General features: G+C 33.8%; 4 protein-coding genes across 6 annotated transcripts; 2 read left to right on the top strand and 2 right to left on the bottom strand.

Annotated features, from left to right (window-relative positions):
* Positions 1–554: 554 nt before the first annotated feature.
* LOC137820957 (serine/threonine-protein kinase SRK2A-like) lies at positions 555–4,071 on the top strand. The gene is made up of 9 exons (XM_068625313.1): positions 555–1,053; positions 1,293–1,367; positions 1,479–1,580; positions 1,667–1,720; positions 1,812–1,904; positions 1,983–2,075; positions 2,343–2,447; positions 2,538–2,636; positions 3,591–4,071. Exons 1-9 carry the CDS (start codon positions 934–936, stop codon positions 3,903–3,905), a joined length of 1,056 nt encoding a protein of 351 aa, XP_068481414.1. The 5' UTR covers positions 555–933; the 3' UTR covers positions 3,906–4,071.
* A 234-nt stretch (positions 4,072–4,305) lies between these two features.
* LOC137820954 (probable glycosyltransferase At5g03795) lies at positions 4,306–6,777 on the bottom strand. The gene is made up of 4 exons (XM_068625309.1): positions 6,434–6,777; positions 6,061–6,281; positions 5,612–5,963; positions 4,306–5,173 (listed from the first exon to the last, which is right to left on the bottom strand). Exons 1-4 carry the CDS (start codon positions 6,698–6,700, stop codon positions 4,508–4,510), a joined length of 1,506 nt encoding a protein of 501 aa, XP_068481410.1. The 5' UTR covers positions 6,701–6,777; the 3' UTR covers positions 4,306–4,507.
* A 3,234-nt stretch (positions 6,778–10,011) lies between these two features.
* Positions 10,012–16,495, top strand: LOC137820953 (ferrochelatase-2, chloroplastic-like). The gene is made up of 10 exons (XM_068625308.1): positions 10,012–10,496; positions 11,029–11,353; positions 11,695–11,838; positions 12,404–12,505; positions 13,097–13,200; positions 13,299–13,425; positions 14,681–14,833; positions 15,177–15,277; positions 15,368–15,569; positions 15,777–16,495. Exons 1-10 carry the CDS (start codon positions 10,381–10,383, stop codon positions 15,999–16,001), a joined length of 1,599 nt encoding a protein of 532 aa, XP_068481409.1. The 5' UTR covers positions 10,012–10,380; the 3' UTR covers positions 16,002–16,495.
* An 812-nt stretch (positions 16,496–17,307) lies between these two features.
* Positions 17,308–23,551, bottom strand: LOC137820956 (TOM1-like protein 5). 3 transcript variants are annotated; one of them, XM_068625310.1, is made up of 11 exons: positions 23,411–23,551; positions 22,859–22,946; positions 22,058–22,177; positions 21,237–21,315; positions 20,901–20,999; positions 20,697–20,810; positions 19,318–19,478; positions 18,940–19,015; positions 18,766–18,851; positions 18,040–18,201; positions 17,308–17,936 (listed from the first exon to the last, which is right to left on the bottom strand). In XM_068625310.1, the coding sequence occupies exons 3-11, from the start codon at positions 22,156–22,158 to the stop codon at positions 17,519–17,521; spliced, it is 1,296 nt and encodes a 431-aa protein (XP_068481411.1). In that variant the 5' UTR covers positions 22,159–22,177; positions 22,859–22,946; positions 23,411–23,551; the 3' UTR covers positions 17,308–17,518. The 3 variants fall into 3 exon arrangements, with proteins under 3 accessions (XP_068481411.1, XP_068481413.1, XP_068481412.1); XM_068625312.1 differs by having other exon boundaries at positions 22,875–22,946; XM_068625311.1 differs by lacking the exon at positions 23,411–23,551 and adding an exon at positions 23,357–23,375.
* Between the last annotated feature and the right edge of the window lie 390 nt (positions 23,552–23,941).

Raw genomic sequence — 23,941 nt, 5'->3', positions numbered from 1 at the left:
GAACAAAAATCCCATTTCTTTTGATGTTATATAATTATATAATAATATGTATTTTATTAAAACTTGTTAATGTTTAATATTAATACGACTTTTCAACTCGACTAAAAATATTTTAATACTATATTTTTACTGATACATTTATATACACACCATAAAACATATTTTAAAGTTTTTACTCCTTCCAAACCTAATTATAAATAAAATAAGTTGGTGGAGTCAAATATAAATAAATTTTAAATAATTTACCATACTTGATGATATTATGTAAAAAATATATTTCAAATAATTGAGATATTTTTCTCAGTGATTCAATTTTATCTTTAATATGAAGTTCCAATGAATATTTATTGATTAATTTTGCTTAGTTTGGAAGGATTTCATACATCTTGCATCTTAATGTAATTTAATCTATACATTGTTATATGAAGAAATGAAATGAAATGAAAATTAGAAGAAAGAAAGTGAATAAATATTGGTATATTGGTATTAAATAAATAAGAACTAGTTTTGAAGGGACCCACTATGAAGGAGATGTTGGAACATGGAAGGAAGGTAGGTCAATGATGGACTTTATTAGTCCCAACCAAACCTCTTTTTGAAGTGAACATTCAATTCCGACCAAAACACAAACACACACACTCTGCTCATTCAAAACCTCTGAGTGAATCATTCGATGATTATTAATGGATAAAGTGACACAAGCAACTGACAAACATAACCGATAACCGATAACCAAGTGCCACCCAAAACCACTTACTATTCCTTTTACCCAATTCTTGCTTTGCTTCAATATCCATTATTATTCATTCCCCTACCCTTTCGTCTCTCCTTCTTCCTTCCTATCAAGCCACCGATTTTTTCATACCCTTTTGATCAAAGTGGGGAACAACATAGAATGGTGGTGTGATTCTCTATTTTCTAGTTCGTTACACTATGGATAAGTACGAGGCCGTTAAGGAATTGGGAGCTGGCAATTTTGGGGTGGCTAGGCTTATGAGGAACAAGGTCACCAAGGAGCTCGTAGCCATGAAATACATCGAGCGTGGCCCCAAGGTTTCTTCTTTAATACAATTCTTCCATCAATTTACGATTTTTTTCACAACCCTTTTGTGGTTTTACTGTTAACGGGTAGAAGAGATGGTATGATACCACTTGAATTGAAGCATAACTGAAGATCGATGAGACTTGTTTGTATCTGACTATTTGTTGATTAATTCCCCTGTGATTTATTGTCAATGATAGGCTTAAACTTTAACATGTTTTTTTTCTTTTTCTTCTACTTCAATTTTCAGATTGATGAGAACGTGGCAAGGGAGATTATGAACCACAGGTCCCTTCGGCATCCCAATATAATTCGTTACAAGGAGGCAAGGAATTTAATTTACTTCTTTTATTTAATATGCTGGATCACTTAGCACTGCACATTAATGAATTGTTTGCTGTTTCTTTTCTTCTGCAATGGGATGTTGATTTTGCAGGTGGTTTTGACTCCCACACATTTGGCAATTGTGATGGAGTATGCAGCAGGAGGAGAGCTCTTTGAGAGGATATGCAGTGCTGGCAGGTTCAGTGAAGATGAGGTTAATAGCTTCACATGCTCTGGCAATTTTCTCCCTTGTTTTTGTTTCAATGATGTGTCTCACTTTCCTTTGGTTGTAATGTTCAGGCTAGATATTTCTTTCAGCAGTTGATCTCCGGTGTCCATTTCTGCCATACCAAGGTATGCTCATGCTCAAGTTTGTGGGAAATCATGGCAGGCTCTTATGGAAAATCACAACATGAGAACTTATGTGTTTGCTGTTCTTTTGCAGCAAATATGTCACAGAGATTTGAAGCTAGAAAATACCCTTCTAGATGGAAGTCCTGCGCCTCGGTTGAAAATTTGTGACTTTGGTTATTCCAAGGTATTGGAATTAGCATCATCCAGCTTAAAATTTCAGTTACTGTTAAACATTTTTTAATGTTTCGTGTTTGTGATGTAGTCATCTTTGCTGCATTCACTACCCAAATCAACAGTTGGAACACCAGCTTATATAGCACCGGAAGTTCTTTCTAGGCGAGAGTACGATGGGAAGGTACTATATTAGCTGCATATAGAGTTCCTTGTATCTGACTTTATTGGATCTCAACTTCACCTTTCTAGCCTGTTACGGTGATGCGTTGAGGGTGTGGGCTAATGGGATTTCATACTAAACACTTAGTCATCCCTAGTTTTGTTGCTTTGTTCTTCTGATATGCTGCCAAGAATGAAGTATACTTTTAATATTTAATATGCTTGCTTGCTTTTGAACCAATGCATTAATGATTCTATGATGTATTTTCTGTTTTAAATATTGTTTTAGTTGGCTGATGTATGGTCGTGTGGAGTGACTCTTTATGTCATGCTGGTTGGAGCATACCCCTTTGAGGACCAGAATGATCCTAGGAATTTTAGGAAAGCAATTCAGGTATTCTTACTCCATTTCAACACTGATTTGCATAATGTTTCTTATGTTTTTAACATCACTCTTACCCTGATTTCCTGTTCTATTCTACAGCGTATAATGGCTGTTCAATACAAAATCCCTGATTATGTTCATATATCTCAAGATTGTAAACAACTCCTCTCTCGTATATTTGTTGCAAATCCATTGAGGGTATGTTTTAATGCTTTAGGAACTCAACTTACGTTTTTATTGCAATTCGGTTAGACTTCCTTACAACTGATCAGATCATGTCATATGTGTTCCATGCCTCTTCTATTGTCTAAAGTATATATAGTTTGAAGTATTAAAAGTTACTTTTCAACCTTGCAAACCATTTTGCTAATGAATGGAAAATATTCAAAAGATACTTTTCTGATAAAATACATCATATTTCTGGTTCAAAGCTATACCTAAAGAGGAAGTTTATGGCCAGCCTTTATTTTATCTTCTTCGACTGAGCAATTCATGTTTATTGGACAGGTATAATTGGAGTGTTTCCATTTCTCTTTTGACTTTTATGTGTATCTTATCCGCGAGAACATTAATTAGGACCTTTTTCTGTTCTTTTCAAAATACTAATTTTCTGAGAGTTTCCATGAGTGTTGCATTATATCATGAAGTTGAGGCTGATGTACAATTTTGAGGGAAGTTTTATCAAAGTGTAAGATTTTCAGAGTCAAACACTTTTGGTACTTGTCTTCTTAAATTTAGGTGATGCCATGTACAATTTTGACTGGCTACTGTTCATATTTGAATATAAAGACTGCTAAATTTGAAGGGACATTTGCTTGTATTTTTATTTTATGTTTTTACCTTTTTAATAAAAAATTGTCAAGGAAAATAAAAACAAGTAAACTTCCCCTTAGTTATTTTACTAGTATTTGATTCTATCATTTTTTTATCAAAGTCTTTTTATTGTTTTCACATCTTTACATTCCTTCTTAGAATGCTCTACTTGTGTCTTTAGTTCAGTCTCCTGTGGCTTTACACGTCCTTGAAGCAAAATACAAGAGTTTAAATGTGATTTCTGTCAAAACAACATGCTCTTGAAAATATAATTAACTACATTTGGAATTAGGACTTATATAGAGCTAACTGCTTCAAAATATTCTTTATTGTTTACAGAGAATTACTATTAAGGAAATTAAGAGTCACCCATGGTTTTTGAAGAATCTTCCAAGGGAGCTAACTGAATCAGCTCAAGCTATGTATTACCAGAGAGACAATCCAAACTTTCACCTTCAAAGTGTGGACGAGATAATGAAAATTGTGGGAGAGGCCAGAAATCCACCTCCAGTATCTAGGCCGGTCAAAGGTTTTGGTTGGGAAGGTGAAGAAGATTTAGATGAAGAAGTGGAGGAAGAAGAGGATGATGAAGAAGATGAGTATGATAAGAGGGTCAAAGAGGTTCATGCAAGTGGGGAATTCCAAATTAGTTAAAAGCCCTCAAAATTCTTGTGCACTGTTTTAGAAGTCACCCTTTTTATGTGTATCCCAAGTCAACTATTTATGTGTATTATATTTATGGTTCTGTTTGTGTAATATAGTTTGTGTATTACAATGATCGCTATTCATGAGAATAATAGTTGTTTGATTACATTCAAAATGATATGACACTACAATAATTGTCTGTTTTTATCTGCAAGAGATTTAAAAAATGATTTCAATGGATAGTTCAGTGAACAATTATCTCAGCCTGTATAATGATGCCTAAAAGTTCCCCCTTCGTTTGGAGAAAACAAGGCTACACTTAAAAATTAAGAATTAGAATCACATTGAAAAAGTACTTGCATGTTACTATCATCTCTTCCTCAAAAAATTAAGACCAAGCAATGGATCATGTTGATAACGATGAATCAGTTATACGTAAACATTAGTTGTCAATATATTCCAGTTTCCAGAGGTTTTAAACGTAAAGAGAGAACAATTTTCTAGATCTGCAAAATCTGCTGACTGCATTCCTCATCATTTACATATGAAAATCCTCCAGATTTGTGTATTGATGTTCTGTATGCTAGGTCCACTGTGTGGTGGAAATGATATTACTGATGTTGAATATGGATATTTAACCTCCTGAGCCAAATGGAATGGACAGTCATATGGAACATATCATATCTCTCTGGGGGCTCATTAGGCATAAAATGCCTTTGCACTTGCTTCACCCTCCTTTGCATCCTCAAGTACTGCCTTTCTGAAATGCCCATGAGTATCTTTTTGATGTTGGGAATTTCTTTCACGGCCACTTGAACTGAAAATGAATTCCAATTCAAAACATCACTGAAGGGTGGAACATAGCTATCAGAAATCAATACTGGAACACATTCTGCAAATATTGCTTCCACTATTCTGGGACTGGCAACTTCATAACCACTTGGGCAAAGGCAAAACTTGCTGCTTCTAAGCTTTGTGTAGTAAGAGATTCCTTCAGGAATTTCCTCATAAACTTGCACATCTTGGTCTTTGTTTTTCCATGTATGTAGGAGTAAGTACCTTATATAGCCATGCAGGTGACCTGCAAAGAAAGCAAGGATGGTCCTTTGAGATGGTGGATACCCTCCCACTAAACCTGTGACTTCCCCTCTCATAAGTTTAATCTCAGGAAATGACACATCCTTTGCAGGTTTGAATCCTTCAGATGTATTTGCATTGCAAAGAACCCTTATGGCATTGTTATACAAGAGATCCACGTAACTAGATACAATTGGACCCTGTGCAGTGTCCAAATAGTGTTGTTAGATAAAGGGTTGTTGTAACTAAGCAAATATTTTGTCACATTCTTGATATTAATGGCCACACAATTGTTGTATGACTAACAATTGCTTTCTTTTAAATATCTTAATATGAACTTATTCCAATGTACATTAACAAGGTCAAAACTTAGAATAACTTTCTTATACCTTTACTTTGAAATTTTTCAAACCAATGATACATGAATATGTTTTTAAAGTTCTGCAGTATATTCTTAGTAAATACTTTATAGTACTAAAAAATCACGTGTCATTATTTAATATGACAACTAAGAGTTTGTCCAAGATATAAAGAATAATACAAACTTGGGTTTGTTTTAAGGAAGCTTTGAATTTTTATATAGGTCTTAGATTAATTGAAGAATTCAGATCATTAAGCAGAGAGAGGTCATTACTAACCCAATCGTGGCAAGAGAGCATGAAATGATCATGGCCCAGGGATCGATTCCAAAAGGGATGTTTATAGGATATAGTCTGAATGTAGTCTTTCACAACAAGGCCAAGGGGATCTAGATTATAATTGGAGCCACGATCGTACACATATTCGACCAACATAACCACACTAAAGGGCAAATAAAACACAAAAGCTTCATCTGGATCATAAGTACGATAGTGCCTCCCCTTTTCCATTTCATTTATGAATCTTCCCTCAGTGGCATATATGTCTTTGCTTAGACCATTGTGGAACAACGGTGGCTCACCTTCTTCATACACAAAAACTTTGAACACCTTTTCCATCTCTAAGTAACTCCTGTGAACAAATTACTATAATTAATACAAACTAAAGTACAGTAAGATTATCTGCTAAATTTTCAAGGATTTCAAGAACGTAATATATATGTATGTACCTATGAAAGGCATTGGCGTTTCTGTAAATTGGACCTTGAGGAACATAGTCTGGATCTTGGAGGGTTGATGTCAAATTTCGAATTTTGCTAGCTTCTCTGATTGAATACCTTGCCTTAGCCAAATTTTTTTCAATTCTTCTTAACTTGCTGTGCTTATGACCTTTAAGGTTCTCTTTATCCGTACCTTTTTGCACAAAGTTGGTGTCAAGCTTTTCATCACCCTAAAGACCAACCACGTAATAAGAAAAAGAAAAGAACACCCACAAAAGAAAGCATGAGAAGGTACACTATATTGAAAGAAAATAAAAGGTTCAATCATATGAAAAATAGACTTGGTCCCTTCTAAAAAGTTGACTGAAGGAGATAAATATACTTCATTGAATTCTGGAGAAGCATGATTATCAGAAGCAAATGCAGTTGGAGATGGAGCCTCTCTTTCATCATGTAATATTGAAACTCTTCTCTTTTCTGTATCCAAGGATGAAGTTGGTGGTCCCCTCCGACAAACATGTGTGGAGAAATTGGGAGCAAGAAGACTCCGACAAGAAACAAGAACAAGTGTAGTTATGAAGAAAAGAGCCAGAAAGTGAAAAGACAAAGAAGTGGATGAAGAGAAGTATTTGGTAGAATAAGCTCTCATCTTAATTTACAGTTTATATGTTCATGAACTAGGAACCGTGGTCGATCAGTTCAAAGTGAAGAAGTTGGAGATGGTGAAAGAATGATGATGATATATGGGGATGGGATGCATTTCTTGGTGCATAGAGAATAGAGATTCTTTATCGAAGAGACCAAGTATTCTTACGTACCAAGAGTAATATAGGGGGAAAAGCAAATATGTGTGTTCCTTTTAATAGAGACTATGCAGTTTTCATGAATGCTTCACATCCACTTGGTAGCTATACACCAGATAACATGAGAGATTCAAAATTAATGAAAAGTTATCTATGAAAAACTTGTATTTCTTTTTATAGAAAGATGTAGTTGTTTGCTTTTATAAAAGATCATAAAGTTTGTCTATATAAAAAGATGTATCTCTTCACTAGGAAGTGCGAACTATTGCTGTATATCATGCATGGGAAAAGGATTTTGCAATACTCAAAAAGTGCATCCAAAATTATTTTCATTACCTTTAAGGATCTTTTTAATATTAAAGATAAAAAAAATGCATACCAATATTTATTACTAGTTCCTTAATTATTATTATTGATAAAAACTTAGATATCTTTAATTATGTTGTAATAATATTTTTAATAAAAAATACTTAACTACTTAATCACTTCTCAAGTAAATTTTGATGTTCAGAGTGGTTCATCGTGGAATATTAATTCATATGTGTTTGATAAAGGGAGATTGAGTTTTATACTTGTAGGTCAAATCTCGAGTCCCTATTGTTTGTTATTGTACATTAAGTTATTAAGATTGATATTTAAGGCTTATAAAGAGCTCATTCTTTTTCGTGTTTTTTTTTTCATATTGTCTAATTAGTAAAAAAAATTCAGAAAAGTTTAAGGAAGTATTCTCTAAAATATTGATTCATGGACAACTTATTTTTAATATCATTGAAATACATTAAATATATAGATAATCATCTACTTATAAGACTTATAAAGAACTTACTCGTTTTTGTGTCTATTTGACATGTGCCTACTTAGTAAAATTTGTTTGGAAAGGTTTAAGAAGGTCTTCTCTAAGATATTGATTCATAGACGACTTAATTTTAATATCATTGCGAGACATAAATGTTTAGATAGGTCTCTTTTTGATGTAGAATTCTTATTATTACACAGAAATTATAAGTTTTTGTTATAAAGTATAAATAATAATAAAAATGTAAAATGTTGACATACTTATTTATCTATGAGGTTATATTATGATTAATGTTCTTCAGGATAAAATTATCATCCACAAAAATAAATTACTCCCAAATTATAATTAAATAACATATATTTATATAATAGTTAGAGTATTGCAAGATCAATCAACTCAATAAGGATTTGAAAGACACAAACTCTTATGAATGATTAATAATAACTCTTAGATAAAAACAAAGTAAACAACAAAAGAAAGTAAAGTTAAAAAAAAAAATTAAGGTAGAGAAAATGAACAACATATCACCTTAGTTAATGAATCAAGAATAAAGTGCATGGCGACAGGGGTGACATGGTGTAGTGAGGAAGGATATTTAGTTTTTGCTGTTAGTATGGGGTAATCCTGGGATAAAAGAAGTAATGTAAGTTGCAAGGACTAACCCATATGAGTTAGGTTAAGCGGTTTCTTCTTTCACCTCCATGATTTCTTCCTGGGAAATTTATGAAAATATCCATTATGAATTCAATCCAGAATATAAATTTTATATTTTGTATTTGAATTTTCGATTGCCACAATTCAAAATATAAAAACTTGTATTTTGGAATTTGCATTTTGAAATATACAAATTTGTATTTTGGATAAGGGTGGGAATGCGGGTTGTCTTGTCCCGCATAAGCCCACTTCGTATTTAGTTCACAAAATACAGACTGGGTTAGATCGTCCTGCATAAGGAACAAACTCATTTCATTGACTCACCTTGCATAAAAGTAGTTCACGAGCTGTGGATCAATTTGGGTAAGAAAAATATTTTTTTAAATTAAAATTTTATTAATTATAAAAAAATATTTCTGTTGTTGAAAAATTAAAATTTCATCATTGTCTTAATTCATTTAATTAAGATAAAAAAAATATAAAGGCATTTATGTATGACGAGGTTTGATTAAAAATAATTAAAATTTTGTTTTGTATATATTTTCCTTCTATATGTATGTGTATGTATGAGAGTATTTTATCAAAATTTTGTTACAAAATGAAATATCTTTTTTATATTATTTTTTATTAATAAATTTTAAATGTAAAATTTTATTTAAAACTAAATTCACTCTTATCTTTAATATTAACTTTTTTAGCTGATTAAAAATAAAACCTACTTTTTTATATTAAATTTAATATTTTTGTAGAAAAAATAAAATAATTCTTTTTTTTATTTATGCGGGTCAGCAAACTAACCCGTCTTGTCGTGCGGTTGGCTCACGCGAGCTGCGAATTATACGGGACAAGCCTAAGCGGATCAACGAATTAGATGCTTAGTGAATTCGTTCGGATTGTGGACCGACTCATATTGTCATCCCTAATAATTAACTTTTGGATTGTGTTTCAAATTGTAAATCTAAAATACATTGCAAAATTCATAATACAAATTTTGTATTCTAAATTATACATTATAAAATACAAATTTTATATTTTAGATTCCAAAATAAAAATAATTATAAATCTTAACTTTTAGATTCTATAATTTTAGAAGTCACTGGATTTTATATTCTAGAATTAAAAAAATGTTAAAAAAATCCAAAAGATAATTTGGATATTTTTAAAGTATGGTGTGCTAAAAGAATGACATGCAACTGTAGGAAGAAATCCACTTAGGTTATGCAAAACGAACCTATGATGATGACAAACTTAAATGTGTAAATTGTAGTGCAATTGTTTACAACTGGCCATTAAGATTTATTTTGGTATAATCTATCCATTTTTAAGATAAAAGGTATCTCGGATCACGATTTTATGTCCGACTTAATTAAGAAGCCAATTACAGACCAAAAATGAAGTTAAGATGAAATAAAGTTGGGAATTAAGAAGATTAAAATATTTAAAAATTATTTTATTTGAGTATATCATTCTCAGTCTGAAGTTAAGACAACTTTTTTCTATCTTGAATAAATCTTCACCAATTGAAGTTGACATGCTTAGCCTGTGCCTGAGAATTAAGAAAGTAAAGTAAGAATTTCCCTTTGTTGCAAATTTATAGATAAAATTAAACTCAATTTTCATATGCATATATAAAAAAAGTAGATAAAATTAAACACAATTTTCATATGCATATATAAAAAAAAATAGATAGTTGAGGTGAAGAAGATTAAGATAAACAAAAAAGAAGTGGTGGCAATTCATTCCAGTCTCACCTGCCTCTACCTCTCAACTCTCAACATCAGCCATAACTTTAAGAGGGTCCCTCCTTTGCCTCTACTAATGTACCAATATACTATACCAATACAAAACAACAACACAAATTACATTTTCTTCTTTACCTCAAAACCAGTGAAAAATGAGAAAATGAAACTTTCTCTCCAATCTCATGCTCTCCCAACTACCCTCTTGCTAGTGCTTTCACCTTCTCCTCCAAATTAATTGGAATTGAGTAAAGTTATCATCTTTTCCCTATATTCATTTCTGGGTACTTCTTGCTCATAGCATTGGACTGTGCTGATTTGTCACTGCTATTAAGCTATGAACTCACCAATTCGTGCACCTTCATCATCAGCATCTTCTTCTTCTTCTTCCTCCCATGTGTTTCGTCCTCCTCCATGCCTCACTCATGCTTCTCGTAACCTCAAGGGTCCTCTGTAAGTGTTCCATTTTTCATGATTCTGATGCTTTTGTATTTTTTATTCTGACCCATGTTTTGGGAATCCAACAACTTTTCCATTTCATTCCCGGAACGGATTCTTAACATGACCTGAAATGGAATCAATGTAAAGGGTGTCCTGTTCATAATTTAAGTTGTTGATACTGGCATTTATAAGAAGGGTTTTCAGACAATGTTTAAATTACGAAAATGGCATTTCTTTCTCGGTCGGAGATGCAGGTCTACAAGATAATGCTTTATTGTTTGGATGGTAATGGTTGCTACTTAAGCTTTATTTGTAGAGTGGAGTTTAAACTACTACTTACATGGTTGGTTTACCTAAGGAAATATCCTTAGAATCAAGCACTCTTTGTTCCCTTTCAAGTTTATTGTCCATGAACAAAAGAATTTTGCAGAGTGCTCATGAGCATGATTTAAATTTTTGTTGCGTTTTTTGCCCTGAAGCTGCAAACTGCTAGACTTTCATCCGAACATTTTTATGTGTATAATTTTTATTTTTATGTTCATAGGTTGTTTCCACAGACAATCTGTACCTCTCAGAAGAAGATTCGCTGCTTTGGAGCTCATGTAGAGGCTTCTTTTAGCACTAATCCCTTGAAAAATTACAAATCGTCCAGATGTTCTCCATGGTGGTCTGAAGCACAATCCCTGGTTTCTAATCAATCACTCAACAAACAGTTCTCAGTAGGATCTTTAGCAACTTCTACATCTCAAGGTGTTTCTGATACCACTCGTCTTATTGATGATAAGATTGGAGTGTTACTGTTAAACCTTGGAGGTCCAGAGACTCTAGAAGATGTGCAGCCTTTTTTGTTTAACCTTTTTGCCGACCCGGTAATACACTTGGTTTTATACATTTTGCATTTCAGCTGTCATTTTTTATTCTTCAGTTCCTTTAGGTTGAGATTAACCCAAAACTATCAATTCCTTATTGTTTGATATTTTTAGAAGAAAAAAAAATGAATTGCTCTGATACCATTTTAGAAAGATAGCAGAATCGAAACAGAAGAATTATTATTATCTATGTGAGCTACATGAGCAGAGCTGTTTATATACAGAACATGAAAAGTAAATAACAGCTAGGTGAAATAGGTAGATAAGAGCTAGGTGAATAACGAATAACAGAAAGGTAAACCAGAATAACTGACTAACAGATATTATGTACAATCACACAGGACATAATACGATTGCCAAGGATATTTAGTTTTCTTCAAAAGCCATTGGCCCAATTTGTATCTATTGTAAGGGCCCCAAAAAGCAAAGAAGGCTATGCTTCAATCGGTGGTGGCTCTCCTCTCAGACGTATGACTGATGCACAGGCATGACTCTTCCTATCACTTGTTTATTTTCCAATATGACATACTTCATAGTCAAATTTGTAATTAGGCATTGGATACTTTCAATTTCAATTTCCACAAGTTGAACTGATTATATTTGAGAGGGAGTTGAGCTGTGTATATGTACCAGACATGAAATTTGTCTCTTGCCAATTTGGTCTGCTTCAGATTACGTAAACCGAAAGAAAAGCATAGAAGTAAAAAATTGCAAAGAGATTTCAAGAAATCATTGTCATGTGCATTTCAATTTTATTTAGCAATAGTATTTATAAATTATAACTAATATAAGTGGCTAATATTAGAGTAGTTTTTTTTTCTGTAAGTACATTAAGTTACTAACTCGGACAATGTTATACCATCACCTCATCCTTAATATTTTTCCAACTAATACAATCAAGTTTTGCAAATTTCAGTAGTCCATTTAGATATTACAATCAACTTATAATGCTATGGGACACGTTACATATTCATTCCATTAAATAGGTACTTTTGTTTGACTCTATTAGTTTCCTAGTAGTCCTGGTTCATCTAATGAGCTCCTTCACAGGCTGAAGAGTTGAAGAAATCTCTTTGGGAAAAGAATGTCCCAGCTAATGTGTATGTTGGAATGCGTTACTGGCATCCTTTCACTGAAGAAGCTATTGAGCAGGTAGTTCATGATGTAAAAGAATTTGTTGATGATCATGCCATTGGTGGATTCTCTTCCCTGTTATTGTCCTTCAATCTGAGTTAAAAGATGTAGCTGCATGCATCGAAATCTAAAAGAAAGCTTGCTACATTTAAAAGGGTTGCTTGAAGCAATTGTCTTTGATATTGCATTTATTTGGCAGATTCCATGCAGCCAATGTGTTTTATCCTTGTGAAGTTATGTCTTTGCCAATACCAACTGAACTCTGACTTCTAAACTTTTTACTAATGTTGTCAGTAATTAGCCTGAGATATTTCCTGGTCTCTTTATACTGTACACCAGTGAGCACGCATTCACATGCTTGTGTGAACAAAAGTATTGAGCTCTGATTCATAAGGAGATCACTGTGCTTATTGTAAACAAGTTAAAAAGATCAAGCTTGATTAGCAAAGAAAGAATAAATGATAATAGTATTTAAAATAAATCTTAAGGAATCATGAAATTTTATTAAAATCATGATAACTTTTACATCCATATTTAGCATTTATCTTTTTTGTGATTTCTTGACTACTCTCATTGTAATTAATTTATCCCTTAAAATATATTGTTTAGATTAAAAGGGATGGAATTACAAAGCTTGTTGTTCTTCCACTTTATCCTCAATTCTCAATCTCGACTAGTGGCTCAAGCCTACGTCTGCTGGAGAATATATTCCGGTGATTACTATAAAACAAATTGTTATCTCTTTTATTATACTTCAAATACATAAACTATCTAATGTGCTGTTATTTGCAAATTATTGTTGGTTCTTCAGAGAGGATGAGTATCTAGTCAACATGCAGCACACAGTAATACCATCATGGTATCAACGCGAAGGGTACATAAAGGCAATGGCAAATTTAATTGAAAAAGAGCTGAAGAGTTTTGACTGCCCTGAGGAGGTTCAACATTTTGTTAATGTTTTAAATTTAAATGACATAAAAAAAAGGGCATGGTTCGTTGACATTTTTGATAATTCAAATTTGACCGTATGGTAACAGATTGACAAACTAACTATACTTGATTTCATCATACTTTTAAGATATATTATACTTTGTTTTGTTGAAATTGCTCTGTTGACAACTATTGTTATACTCTATATCTTTGTTTGGCATTGCTGAGAAATATATTTCCTGAAATTTAGTTTGATAGGGCAAAATATGACTTAGGCAATTATAATTCTGTATTAGGAAGTTATTAGGTAGTTGCTTTTATATAATTCGGGATTAGGCAGTTGTAGGTTATGATGTGACAGTTATAGTGATCTAGACTTTTAAAAAGATAATCAAGATTAAGTCATCAGTGTTCTTTTTGGTGTTTTGAAGGAGGAAACTACCTGTTAGGGTGAAACCTTGTATCTGATGATGTTTGTCCTCAAATCTAGCCTAAAAACCAAATTATTTCTATAATTCAATATTCTTGTGTGCTCAACAATTGGTCTGACATTGTTGTTTCTTTTTTAAGTGTGAAACCAGGCAGAATGAAACACAATTTAAATAGGTGCAAGTTCTGCGTTCGTAATTTACACAATTTGTGTTTTATAAACTGTGGCACTTGGCATTTAGCTTATCATGGGCAGACTAGAAGGAGGGAAGAAGGTTTTTGGCTAACCGTTTGGGCCACTTCATAGGTGTTCTAAAAGGAAATTAAGAGTGCTTATTTTGTGAGAAGAGATGACAATGAGCAAAGAGAATTTCAAAGTTTAACTGATGGAACCAAACTTAAATGTTTTACTGCAAAGGACAGTTTCCTTATTTTAGCCTTGAGGACGAGGCTGCTTCTGTACTGGGAGACATTGATAAGCCAAAATCTGATTTAAGCTGTTATAATTCTGCATTAATAAGTTATGAGGCAATAACTTTAATAGTGATTTCGGACTAGGCAGACATAGGTTATAATTTACCAAATATACTGATATATAAGTTGTGTCATAGACTAGTAAAGAGAAATTAAGGTGTCAGATTGTCATTTCCAGTGTTTTAAAGAAGAAAACTCGCTAGGGGGAAACCCTTGTTTGTTGACAATGTACTCAAATTTAGCTTAAGAACCAGATCATTTCTATAACTTAAATCAGAATTCAGTGTTTATTTATTCAGTTCAAATAGTTGCTCTAGTTTCTGTGATTGCATGAGTCCAAGTAATTCATGCTTGTTGCAGGTCAGGATATTCTTCAGTGCACATGGGGTGCCTCTTGCCTATGTGGAAGAGGCTGGTGATCCATACAAGGTTGAAATGGAGGAATGTGTGGATTTGATCATGGAAGAACTCGAGACAAGAAAGATAACTAATGCTTACACCCTTGCTTATCAGGTGAATACTTTTTTGTTTTTTTTTCAGCAGTTGATTCTCTTTAAGTTTTGATTTCTATTACTTATTCTTTTTTAGATTTTCTACTAAAAGGATGGTATATTGTCCTGAGCCAAACCATAATTGGAAATTCTCTCAGTTGAGTGATTCACTAGGCTAATATTCTAAATAGCTCATGAAGTTCACCAATGCTCGCAAAAAGAAAGCTCCTTGGGAGAATTTCTTTACAATTAGTCCATCTGTTTTCAAACATACCATCTTTTGATACCCTACAGCTGGACACTTCTTTTAGAGTTAGACATTTCTTTTTCTGGATTTCTAACAGTTGACTAGAATATTGTAACAGAGTAGAGTTGGACCAGTGGAATGGTTAAGACCCTACACAGACGAGACAATAATTGAACTTGGAAAAAAGGGAGTGAAAAGTCTGCTGGCTGTTCCAATTAGGTATTAGTTTACTTCTATCTGTCTCTATCTTCGCCATATCTTTTCTTTGTTTCTCCCAAAGCACACTGTTAACCCCTGCTTAATTCACAGCTTTGTCAGTGAGCACATTGAAACTCTTGAAGAAATTGATGTTGAGTACAAAGAATTGGCTCTAGAATCTGGTATAGAAAATTGGGGCCGTGTTCCTGCTCTAGGATGTGAACCTACCTTCATTTCTGATTTGGCAGATGCTGTCATTGAGAGTCTCCCGTATGTTGGTGCCCTGGCAGCCTCAGACCTTGAAGCTCGACAGGTACTACTCTTTTGAACACCCATATAAATTTATGTTTCATATTCTAGATAGAAATCTGGATGGTTTGTGAAAAAAAGATAGATGTCACTGGAAGCACCAGTGAAGCGAGTCCCAATAGTTGTAATCCTGTAAAAGGGGCTAAAGAAATATATTTTGTAGCTATATAGTTACATCTTGTGATCTGATTGAAAGTTTGCTCTTTGTCAGTCCCTTGTTCCACTGGGCAGTGTAGAAGAGTTATTGGCAGCATATGATACACAACGCAAGGAGTTGCCACCACCAGTTATAGTGTGGGAATGGGGTTGGACAAAAAGTGCTGAAACTTGGAATGGAAGAGTAGCAATGCTGGCTGTGCTTCTTATTTTGTTTCTTGAAGTCACTACAGACAAGGGTTTGCTGCACCAGGTCGGAATATGGCCCTCACTTAGGTGAATGAAGCCTCACCACGTGCCCTCTAAAGACAGGATTTAGTTTTGAGTTCAGTTTTGATCCTTTGTCAGTACATGGCTTTTTTATACTACAGTAAAATCCTGTTCTTAACACAGTTTTCGAGTAGTTTTTATCATAGTCAAACTACACTTTACATTGTGTTAATTCATGATTACAGTAGTGTAAAAATGTCTTGACTGTGGATCAATTTAAAACCATTCAGTTTTGCTTGTATTTCCATTATTTAAGCATCATATTATACTTCTCAGATCCAAGGCATGGACCCAGGAGTTCTCAAATGTAGTTTAGGCACAGTATTTGAGGATGGAGAGAAAATGTGTATACTACACAATGTTTTTGTATGTATTTAAACTTGAAAACTGGCTTACATGAGTTGGAAAACTACTCGGCTGTAGTCGATGATCAGTTGAGGCAAAGGCAATAACAAATTCTTATGTGAAGTGTGAACTCGTCTGAGCACACTGGCAGTTTTATTATTATGTTATCCAAGATCTACAGAAGAGATTCTGTAAAAGGTAATGAAATTCTTGTTCAATTTCTTTGCACCTGGGCCAGACACAAGTGCCGATGTAGACATGTCTAGCAAAACTTAAAGAAGAAAGGTTAGGAAAAAAACGGACATTGCCTCATCTGAGTCAGTTTACCAGCTTCAATGAACATTACTGTTTACAGATGTACTCTATGTATTTTAGGAAAGTTACAGTTTCTGCAGGGCTTTCAAATGTTTAAAGTCTCTGCATGAGAAAAAGATACGAGTTAAGAGTAATGCTAAAGTTGCTACTTCGCTAACACATAGAGTAAGCTTGGAGGATAACAAATGGAAACCAAGGAATAAAGTGGAAATTTAACTAAAATAATAGGATAAGGGGGAGGAGAATATCGCTTTTTCAAAATTGTTTTTGTTAAACTAAAAAGTTAAAATTCATTTTGTAATGCTTTCAGTATTTTACTATTACTTAATTAAAAAATTAACTGGACCATTTTCCATTTTGTTGGGACTTTTTACTTCGATTTAATGAGTTACGGTTATCACAGCTAGTTTCTGCATGAATTTAAAATATCTATAATAAAATAGCACATCAAATCAAAAGACAAATCTGCAACGTAAGCAAGCAATTGTAGCTAGTTGTGAAGGTAGATTTCGCTTTAGTGAAATAAAAAAAACACACGTACGAACAAGTAAAAGTGGTGTTTGAAGGTTTTAAAATGGTTCCATGGGAAGAAAAACTGTAGCTTCTAGAAATCAGGGAAAGTAAAAAAAAACATTATCAGTTATAACACTTGCACCTGAAACTCAAACACCATCATGGCACATAATCTGATAATATAATTACAAGTAATTTGTAAACTGAAGCAGAGTGGTTTCCCTTTTTTTCCCTCCCATCTCCATACTAATCAAGACTAAATGAGAAATCACCAATCCCTCACAGCTTCAATAATACCAACTCCAAATGTAGACAAAAATGAAAAGAAAATATAAATATCCGGTTGTGAAGAGATCATTCACTAAAATCAAAGCTTCCACTGTGAGAGCTGCTGCCATTACGACTATGCAAGGAGAGGCCTCTAATGTGGCCAGACAAATTAGACCCATCCTTGTTTTCCTGAAAAAACTTCTCCCTCTCAACATGCTTTGCAGGTGGTGGTGGAATTGCCACATGATGCGGAACATCGCCGTTCTGTTTTGGCCGTGGCGGTGGAATCACAACAGGTGGAGATCGAGTGTGAGTGTCGGCTTCACGAGATGGCAGGATCACAACAGGTGGAGATCGAGTTCCAGCATCTCGAGATTGCGGTTCTATTGTGAGTGGTCGTATTAGTGGACGATTGAGTCTCTCACCAAGTAAACCCAAGGGAGGGATGTCGGTTTCTGTCTCCTCATCTTCAGGTCTTGCACAAGCCTTTCCCTTACGTAATCTGCAAGGAATCAGCCATACCGAGAGAAAAGAATTTTGAAAATTCAGTATGATCCTACATTACAAAAGTGTACTAAATTGAATTCCAAAAACAGGGAATGCACCTTCGGACTAACTGTTCAGGCTCCTCTTCTTCCTCCCCTTCCTCATGGTCAAACCGAGTTGCAGTTGTTGTAACTCTGCCAGCAAGAAGGTCATCATGTCTTGCAAGAACTTTCTGAAGTTGCTCATTCAATTCAATTGCCCGAGAAACTATCCTTTCATCTCTGCAAAAGACCAAAGCAAAACCAATTTATGGAACAAATTAACCATATAATGCTAATAAATACCTGGGTTGTGCATACGCAAATATATAAACACTAGGAAAGTACAAGGAAAAAATTCTAGCTTAAAGTTATTCTAGTTTAGGAATAATTAACTACTCAACTCATTGAGTGTGTTCAAACTGAGTAGAAATGTTCAATGACTTGTTTGTTAATAAAACTACAAATGTTCTTATTATGAGTATATGTACATCCATTGTGGCTTTCCCATATAAAGTCTACATGCACATGTTCATCTGAGGTTCTGGTCTTCCGCTCTTTGAAGACGTGTAAGGTAGAGTGGGTATGAGTCTATATTATTAAACAACTTTCTTCTTTTGGGTTTGCTAATTTGTATAGGATGAGTGTCAAAGGAAAAATCTTAGAGCAGGGCTACCAATAGACTAGAAGCAAAGGCATCAACATCCATCCTCTGAAGTCTGAGCAATGTCAAGTTCTCAAAGGAGAAAGACGGAAATTCTATAGACGAAAATTAAAGTTAGAAAGGAGAAATTTCAAGGAGCCTACCGAGAAGCCATCACAAGATGCATAACCCTTTGCTTTTGAAAAGAACATTGTTCTACAAGATCTAGGGTGAATTCATCCCTTGCTCCCTACAAAAGAAAACATTTATAAAGCTAAAGCAATAGTTAGAATGTAATTATTTCTAGATTCTAAACTAACTCTCGGGCTGGGAGTCACCTGAGGATTTTGAGCATCAACAGCATCCAGGACCTCTTTTAGTACTTCTAATGCATTGCTAGCCTTTTGAATAATGCTACAAAATACAAGTAGACTAGAATGAGATCTGAACAAAGAGTTTGAGAAAAAATTTATTAAAAAAACATTAAGGAAAAAAAAAAATCACCCAAAAGAAGATTTTGAAACTAACTCTCATCATTCATTTCATTTAACCATAAATATTCGTATTTAGCTAAATCTTTTTTATCCCAGTCTCCATCCTATAACTAAAGCAAATAATTCTTCTTGCCATAATAAATCATTTTAAATGTTCATCTAGAGAAGGATTTCTAAAGATCCTACCAATCACAAGAACACTAAAGCTGAAGCAAAAGTCACCTAGATTCAGGGACAGTCTGGGACTCAGCTTGCTGAGAAACCGCTTCATGTCTAGGTGCGGCCTGCTCCCTGTTTGGTACATTACTAGTCCTATTAGGTTGTGAACTGGGATGGTCTGATTGGACCACTTGATCCCTTTGAGAAAACTGCACTCCGGCACTCTGTAAAAAGAAAAAAACCAATGTCATACTTTGGGTTTAGTATTGTTCAAAGAGCATATAAATTATAATGACAAGTATTGGAAAAAGAAATATATTCCCCAGCAACCATTTTTTTTGTAACAACTACTTGTATTATGTACAAAAAGGACTAGGAAAGTGACAGCACTTCATACTTTAGGTAACAAATAAAGAGAAGTTAATTAACAATGTGTGACACTGGAAATGCTTACTACCCACCATATCTGCAGACCATGCCTTGAGCTCTAATATATAATGATACCACCACCATCAATCATGCCCCTTTTTATATGACCAAGAGTGCATACCATCATGTTAAAAGCTTAAACTGCAAATAGAAGTGCAACTCTAGCTAGACCTTAAGCTTGACCAAGGTTCGCCCTCAAACTTTGAGATAATTACAAACATGTTGAACCTAGTATTTGAACCAGCAATGTCTCTGAGACAAAACTCTTGACATGTAGCACTTTGGATCAGATGCAATCCAGTACTTATTTAAGCTATTATTGAACTTTACTTAAAATTAAACATATACCCATGCTACCTTCTCCACATACCATTCCCTCCCTCTAAGAAACAGTTGCCCAAGAACCTTGAAATAAGTAGAAACATATCAAACTTGAAATTTTAATATGTACGAGCTCTAATACAAAATACCAAATGATATGATCAATAGCGTTTACCACCATACTAAAAGTTTAAAGTTGTTAGCTAAAGCGCAACTCTTGAAGTGTAACACCTTGCATCAAATGCAGACTCATTCCTATTTAGGCCATTGGACATGGGCCACAAGGTTGAACCAGATGTACAAAACCCAACATGTACTTTTGCGACCCTTTGGGCATATCACCATGGCACAAAATTCCTTTCCCATTTAGTCATCACAATGCACTCTAAACTATATAAGCAACTACCATATAAATATAACCTGACCATCATTACCCGGAGTTATCACTTAGCTCATATATCATATATCCACTCTAAATATGAACACAAAAAATACCCTTCCAATAAGCAAGTAAAATTTCAATTGCTGCTAATTGAAAAATGACAGCTAGTCTCTTCTTATACTTTTAAAATCATAAAGTTTAAATAAACTTTCTTTGCCTAGTCAACAGCCTAAGCACAGCTTATTAATCAAATGAATCCAGATCAAAACATAAGAATGTCCTCGGGTTTTGTACGCAAATTTGTACCTACCACCAACTCATAATATGCATTATAATACTGTGGAAACTTTCCAGATGCACCACCAAGGGATGTTTGTGTGGCATCTAGTAGGAGAAAGATCCTCTCCCTCACAGCCAAATCAGACTGCAACCAGAGAGCAAAACAGAATAAAAAAGTGAGGTTAAGAAAAAATGACAATGCTAAATAACAGAAGACTTCGTGGAGAAAACTAACTTTTTTCTTCACAATTTTTACTAGAATAGGAATAATCCCAGTATCAATCACCAGCTCATGAATATGCTCTCCAATATTGTTCATCAACATTTCCAGCAGCTAGAAAAGCAAAATAGATCAAAGATGGTTCAGTACAATACTACAGAACACGAAGGCGAGAAATGTAAATATTTAACACAAGAAAGTCAAATAACCAAGCTTCTCTGTATCAGATACAGTGAAAACTATGTGGTTTCAAACTATCTTTATACAAGTTTTTCAGCATAGGTTAAAACTTTTAGAAATTCACACAAAAAAATTGAGTAACTAAATTCATAATAAAGTCATTTTACTCACCAGGACAGCATAAAGTTGAGTATCAGGGTGTTTGCTTCCTAGTCTCTTTTTTATAGCTTTAACAACATCTCTAGCTTGCCTGCATATTCAAAAGATATGATAGTTAAAAACAGAAGCAATGTTTGGATTATCCTGACAATCCAACATATTTATCTACGTTCATAATTAAGTGAAGATAATCAAGCCAAGATGGTGGTGAACAAGAACCATGAACTTAAATGGCAAATTAAGAACTCCTTTGGATTTGATCATTTTTTTAAGACTTAGTTGTTTCATTTTTTCAAAACCTCTTCAAGATTTCAATCATAAGATACTTTGAACACAATTAAGCTAATTTAACAACATAACAATTATGCTGGGCATAAGATATCAGTTATTCACCAACTAATTGAAGGGTTACAACTTTTCCTTTTGAGAAAAAAAAAATCAAATAAAAAAAGGTGCACCTAGAATGAAAAATAACTGATTCCTAAGAACCCTGCAATCAATTTCAGCAACACCAAAGAAAAATGATCATTCATAAGGGTTATCCTCCAATATTAAACACACAGTTAGCCACTTAGCAAAGCTCAAGTGGAAATGGTAAAAGATCATAGGTTCGTTTCCTATGCAAAGAAAAATAAAAAACACGCGCATTCACACAGTTTCCTTAGTCAAAATCTGAAACATAAAAAGTTATATATTAACAAATTTAAATGATTTTAGTCTCAGGTGATACAATAATACCATTGGCACCAACTGTTCATTTCCCAGTGTTTAAGCATATTGTTCAATCAGAAACAAGCAAACATTGAAGAAGGATATAAAAGGGTTGTGGGTACCTTCTATCATGAGCAACTAGCTCGCAGATTTCAATATTTTTTGTCCAATCAGTTTCAGCCAGTTTCTCGCTTGTTGCACCATTGACTAGCTCAGCTGCCATCTTTTTTCTAGATTTTAATCTAAAAATTAAATAGCATATAAAACGTTAAAGATATTTCAGAAGCAGAGGCAAACAGACAACAAAGAGATAATAATTAAAATCGACAGTTTACCAGCTATTGCTATGGAGAAACAAACAAAGCCTTCTTCTGATAGATTTTCAGAAAAAAGGATACCGTAAAATAAAGATTTGAGACATACAAATACAAATGTAAAAAAAAAAAAAAAAGGATAGCTTTAAATAAATAACAACAATTGAAGACAAAATGGAGAACCAATTTTTTTCCCTATGAATTGTATGACAGAAGACCCAGAAAAACTACAGCCAAAACCATTCAGAAGAACTTAGAGGCCAGTGGTTTATGCATATATATAATTTACAACAGAACATTATACTGTCCTTTGATCTCATGCAGTGTAAAAAAAGCTTGGCCTTTTGGTTGTCGCTGTATGAATAGCATTAGCATGATAGAATATGTATTGTATCTGTCAGATCTTTGAGAAGCCAGTATCACATAGTTTTAGTTAAAAGGTAGTCTTTAAGCAAGTACAAAGCAAAAATTAGAGATTCATATCAATCAGACTGTTAACCATCATATTATCATATACAATATATCTGCGGAGAAATGGATAGTGATTGAAAAACCATATACAAAAAACTGCTATCTCGACACTCATAAATTGTAACAATATCAAATCACCTTCAAGAAAATTAACCTCAGTCCAAAGTGAAAAATGTCATCATGTCACAATAGCAATCGAAGTCTGAAAGAGTATGTCATGGACTACCTGAAAAAAAAAATCAAGAGGCCGAATATTCAGAATATATGACTCAATTTCAATATCATGCAAAAGAAAAAGCATTGAAGAAAATAAGCCAGAACTACAATCTGTATGACCCTTATTAATCCCAGAAAGAAAGAAAAAACGGTTATACTCCAGAGGGGGCAAAAAACAGAAAATGTTGAAATGAGACAGTGAACTATGAAATTAAAATTACTGTCCATTCCTCCCATCTTTATATCCTCTTAAGCAAGCATAAACATAACGGGTATCTAATCAAGCTCAAAAAACAAGAACTTCTTCAGCATCCAACTGAATCGCGATACGACTTCAACTAGTCTCAGATCTGAATTAAGGCACAACAACAAAACCCACAACTCGAAGAAACATAATTGAAACTCAAGTAGAGTGAAAACCTTATAAAAAATAAAACTTTGAGGGGTTTGATCTTATGGGGTGAGAGTTAGCACCTGTGAAAACTGATACAACGATAGAGATGACGAGGAAGAAGGCGAGAAAACACTGATAGGCCCTAAAGAGCTTCAGCATTTGATTTCACAGAAGATCAAGTGCCAATTCTCTTGCTTTTTCTCTTTTTTTCTTAACTTTAACCTTTTCTGGAATATGATGATTGTGAAATTCGCATGTGGGACACTGTATTTTGAGGTTGTGGACAAATTGTTAGCTTGCAGAGAATAAGGTAAATGAACATAAGAAAGGGTTTGCGCATTAAATTTTGCTACAATTAGGAATTAAATTAATTAAATACATAAAAGATTAAGTAAGAAATTATTACTATTAATAATTATGGGAATTGAAAATAGGCAGAAAGAGAATCTAAGGTTGGCTGTTACGGCGGTTTACTTCCTTCAAGAGACTTGCACCGCCATGAGAGCTGTCTGTCCCAAAAGCTACATCTTTTTCTTCCAACCAATCCATGAAATATGGTATTCATCAATTTTTTTTTATTTCAATATAAAGCTTTTTATTACATCTATTTT

The sequence above is a fragment of the Phaseolus vulgaris genome, chromosome 9 (assembly GCF_000499845.2).
Source record: "Phaseolus vulgaris cultivar G19833 chromosome 9, P. vulgaris v2.0, whole genome shotgun sequence".
NCBI lineage: Eukaryota > Viridiplantae > Streptophyta > Magnoliopsida > Fabales > Fabaceae > Phaseolus > Phaseolus vulgaris.
Note: the sequence above shows the minus strand (reverse complement) of the source record. Positions and strands in the feature narration are given on the sequence as shown.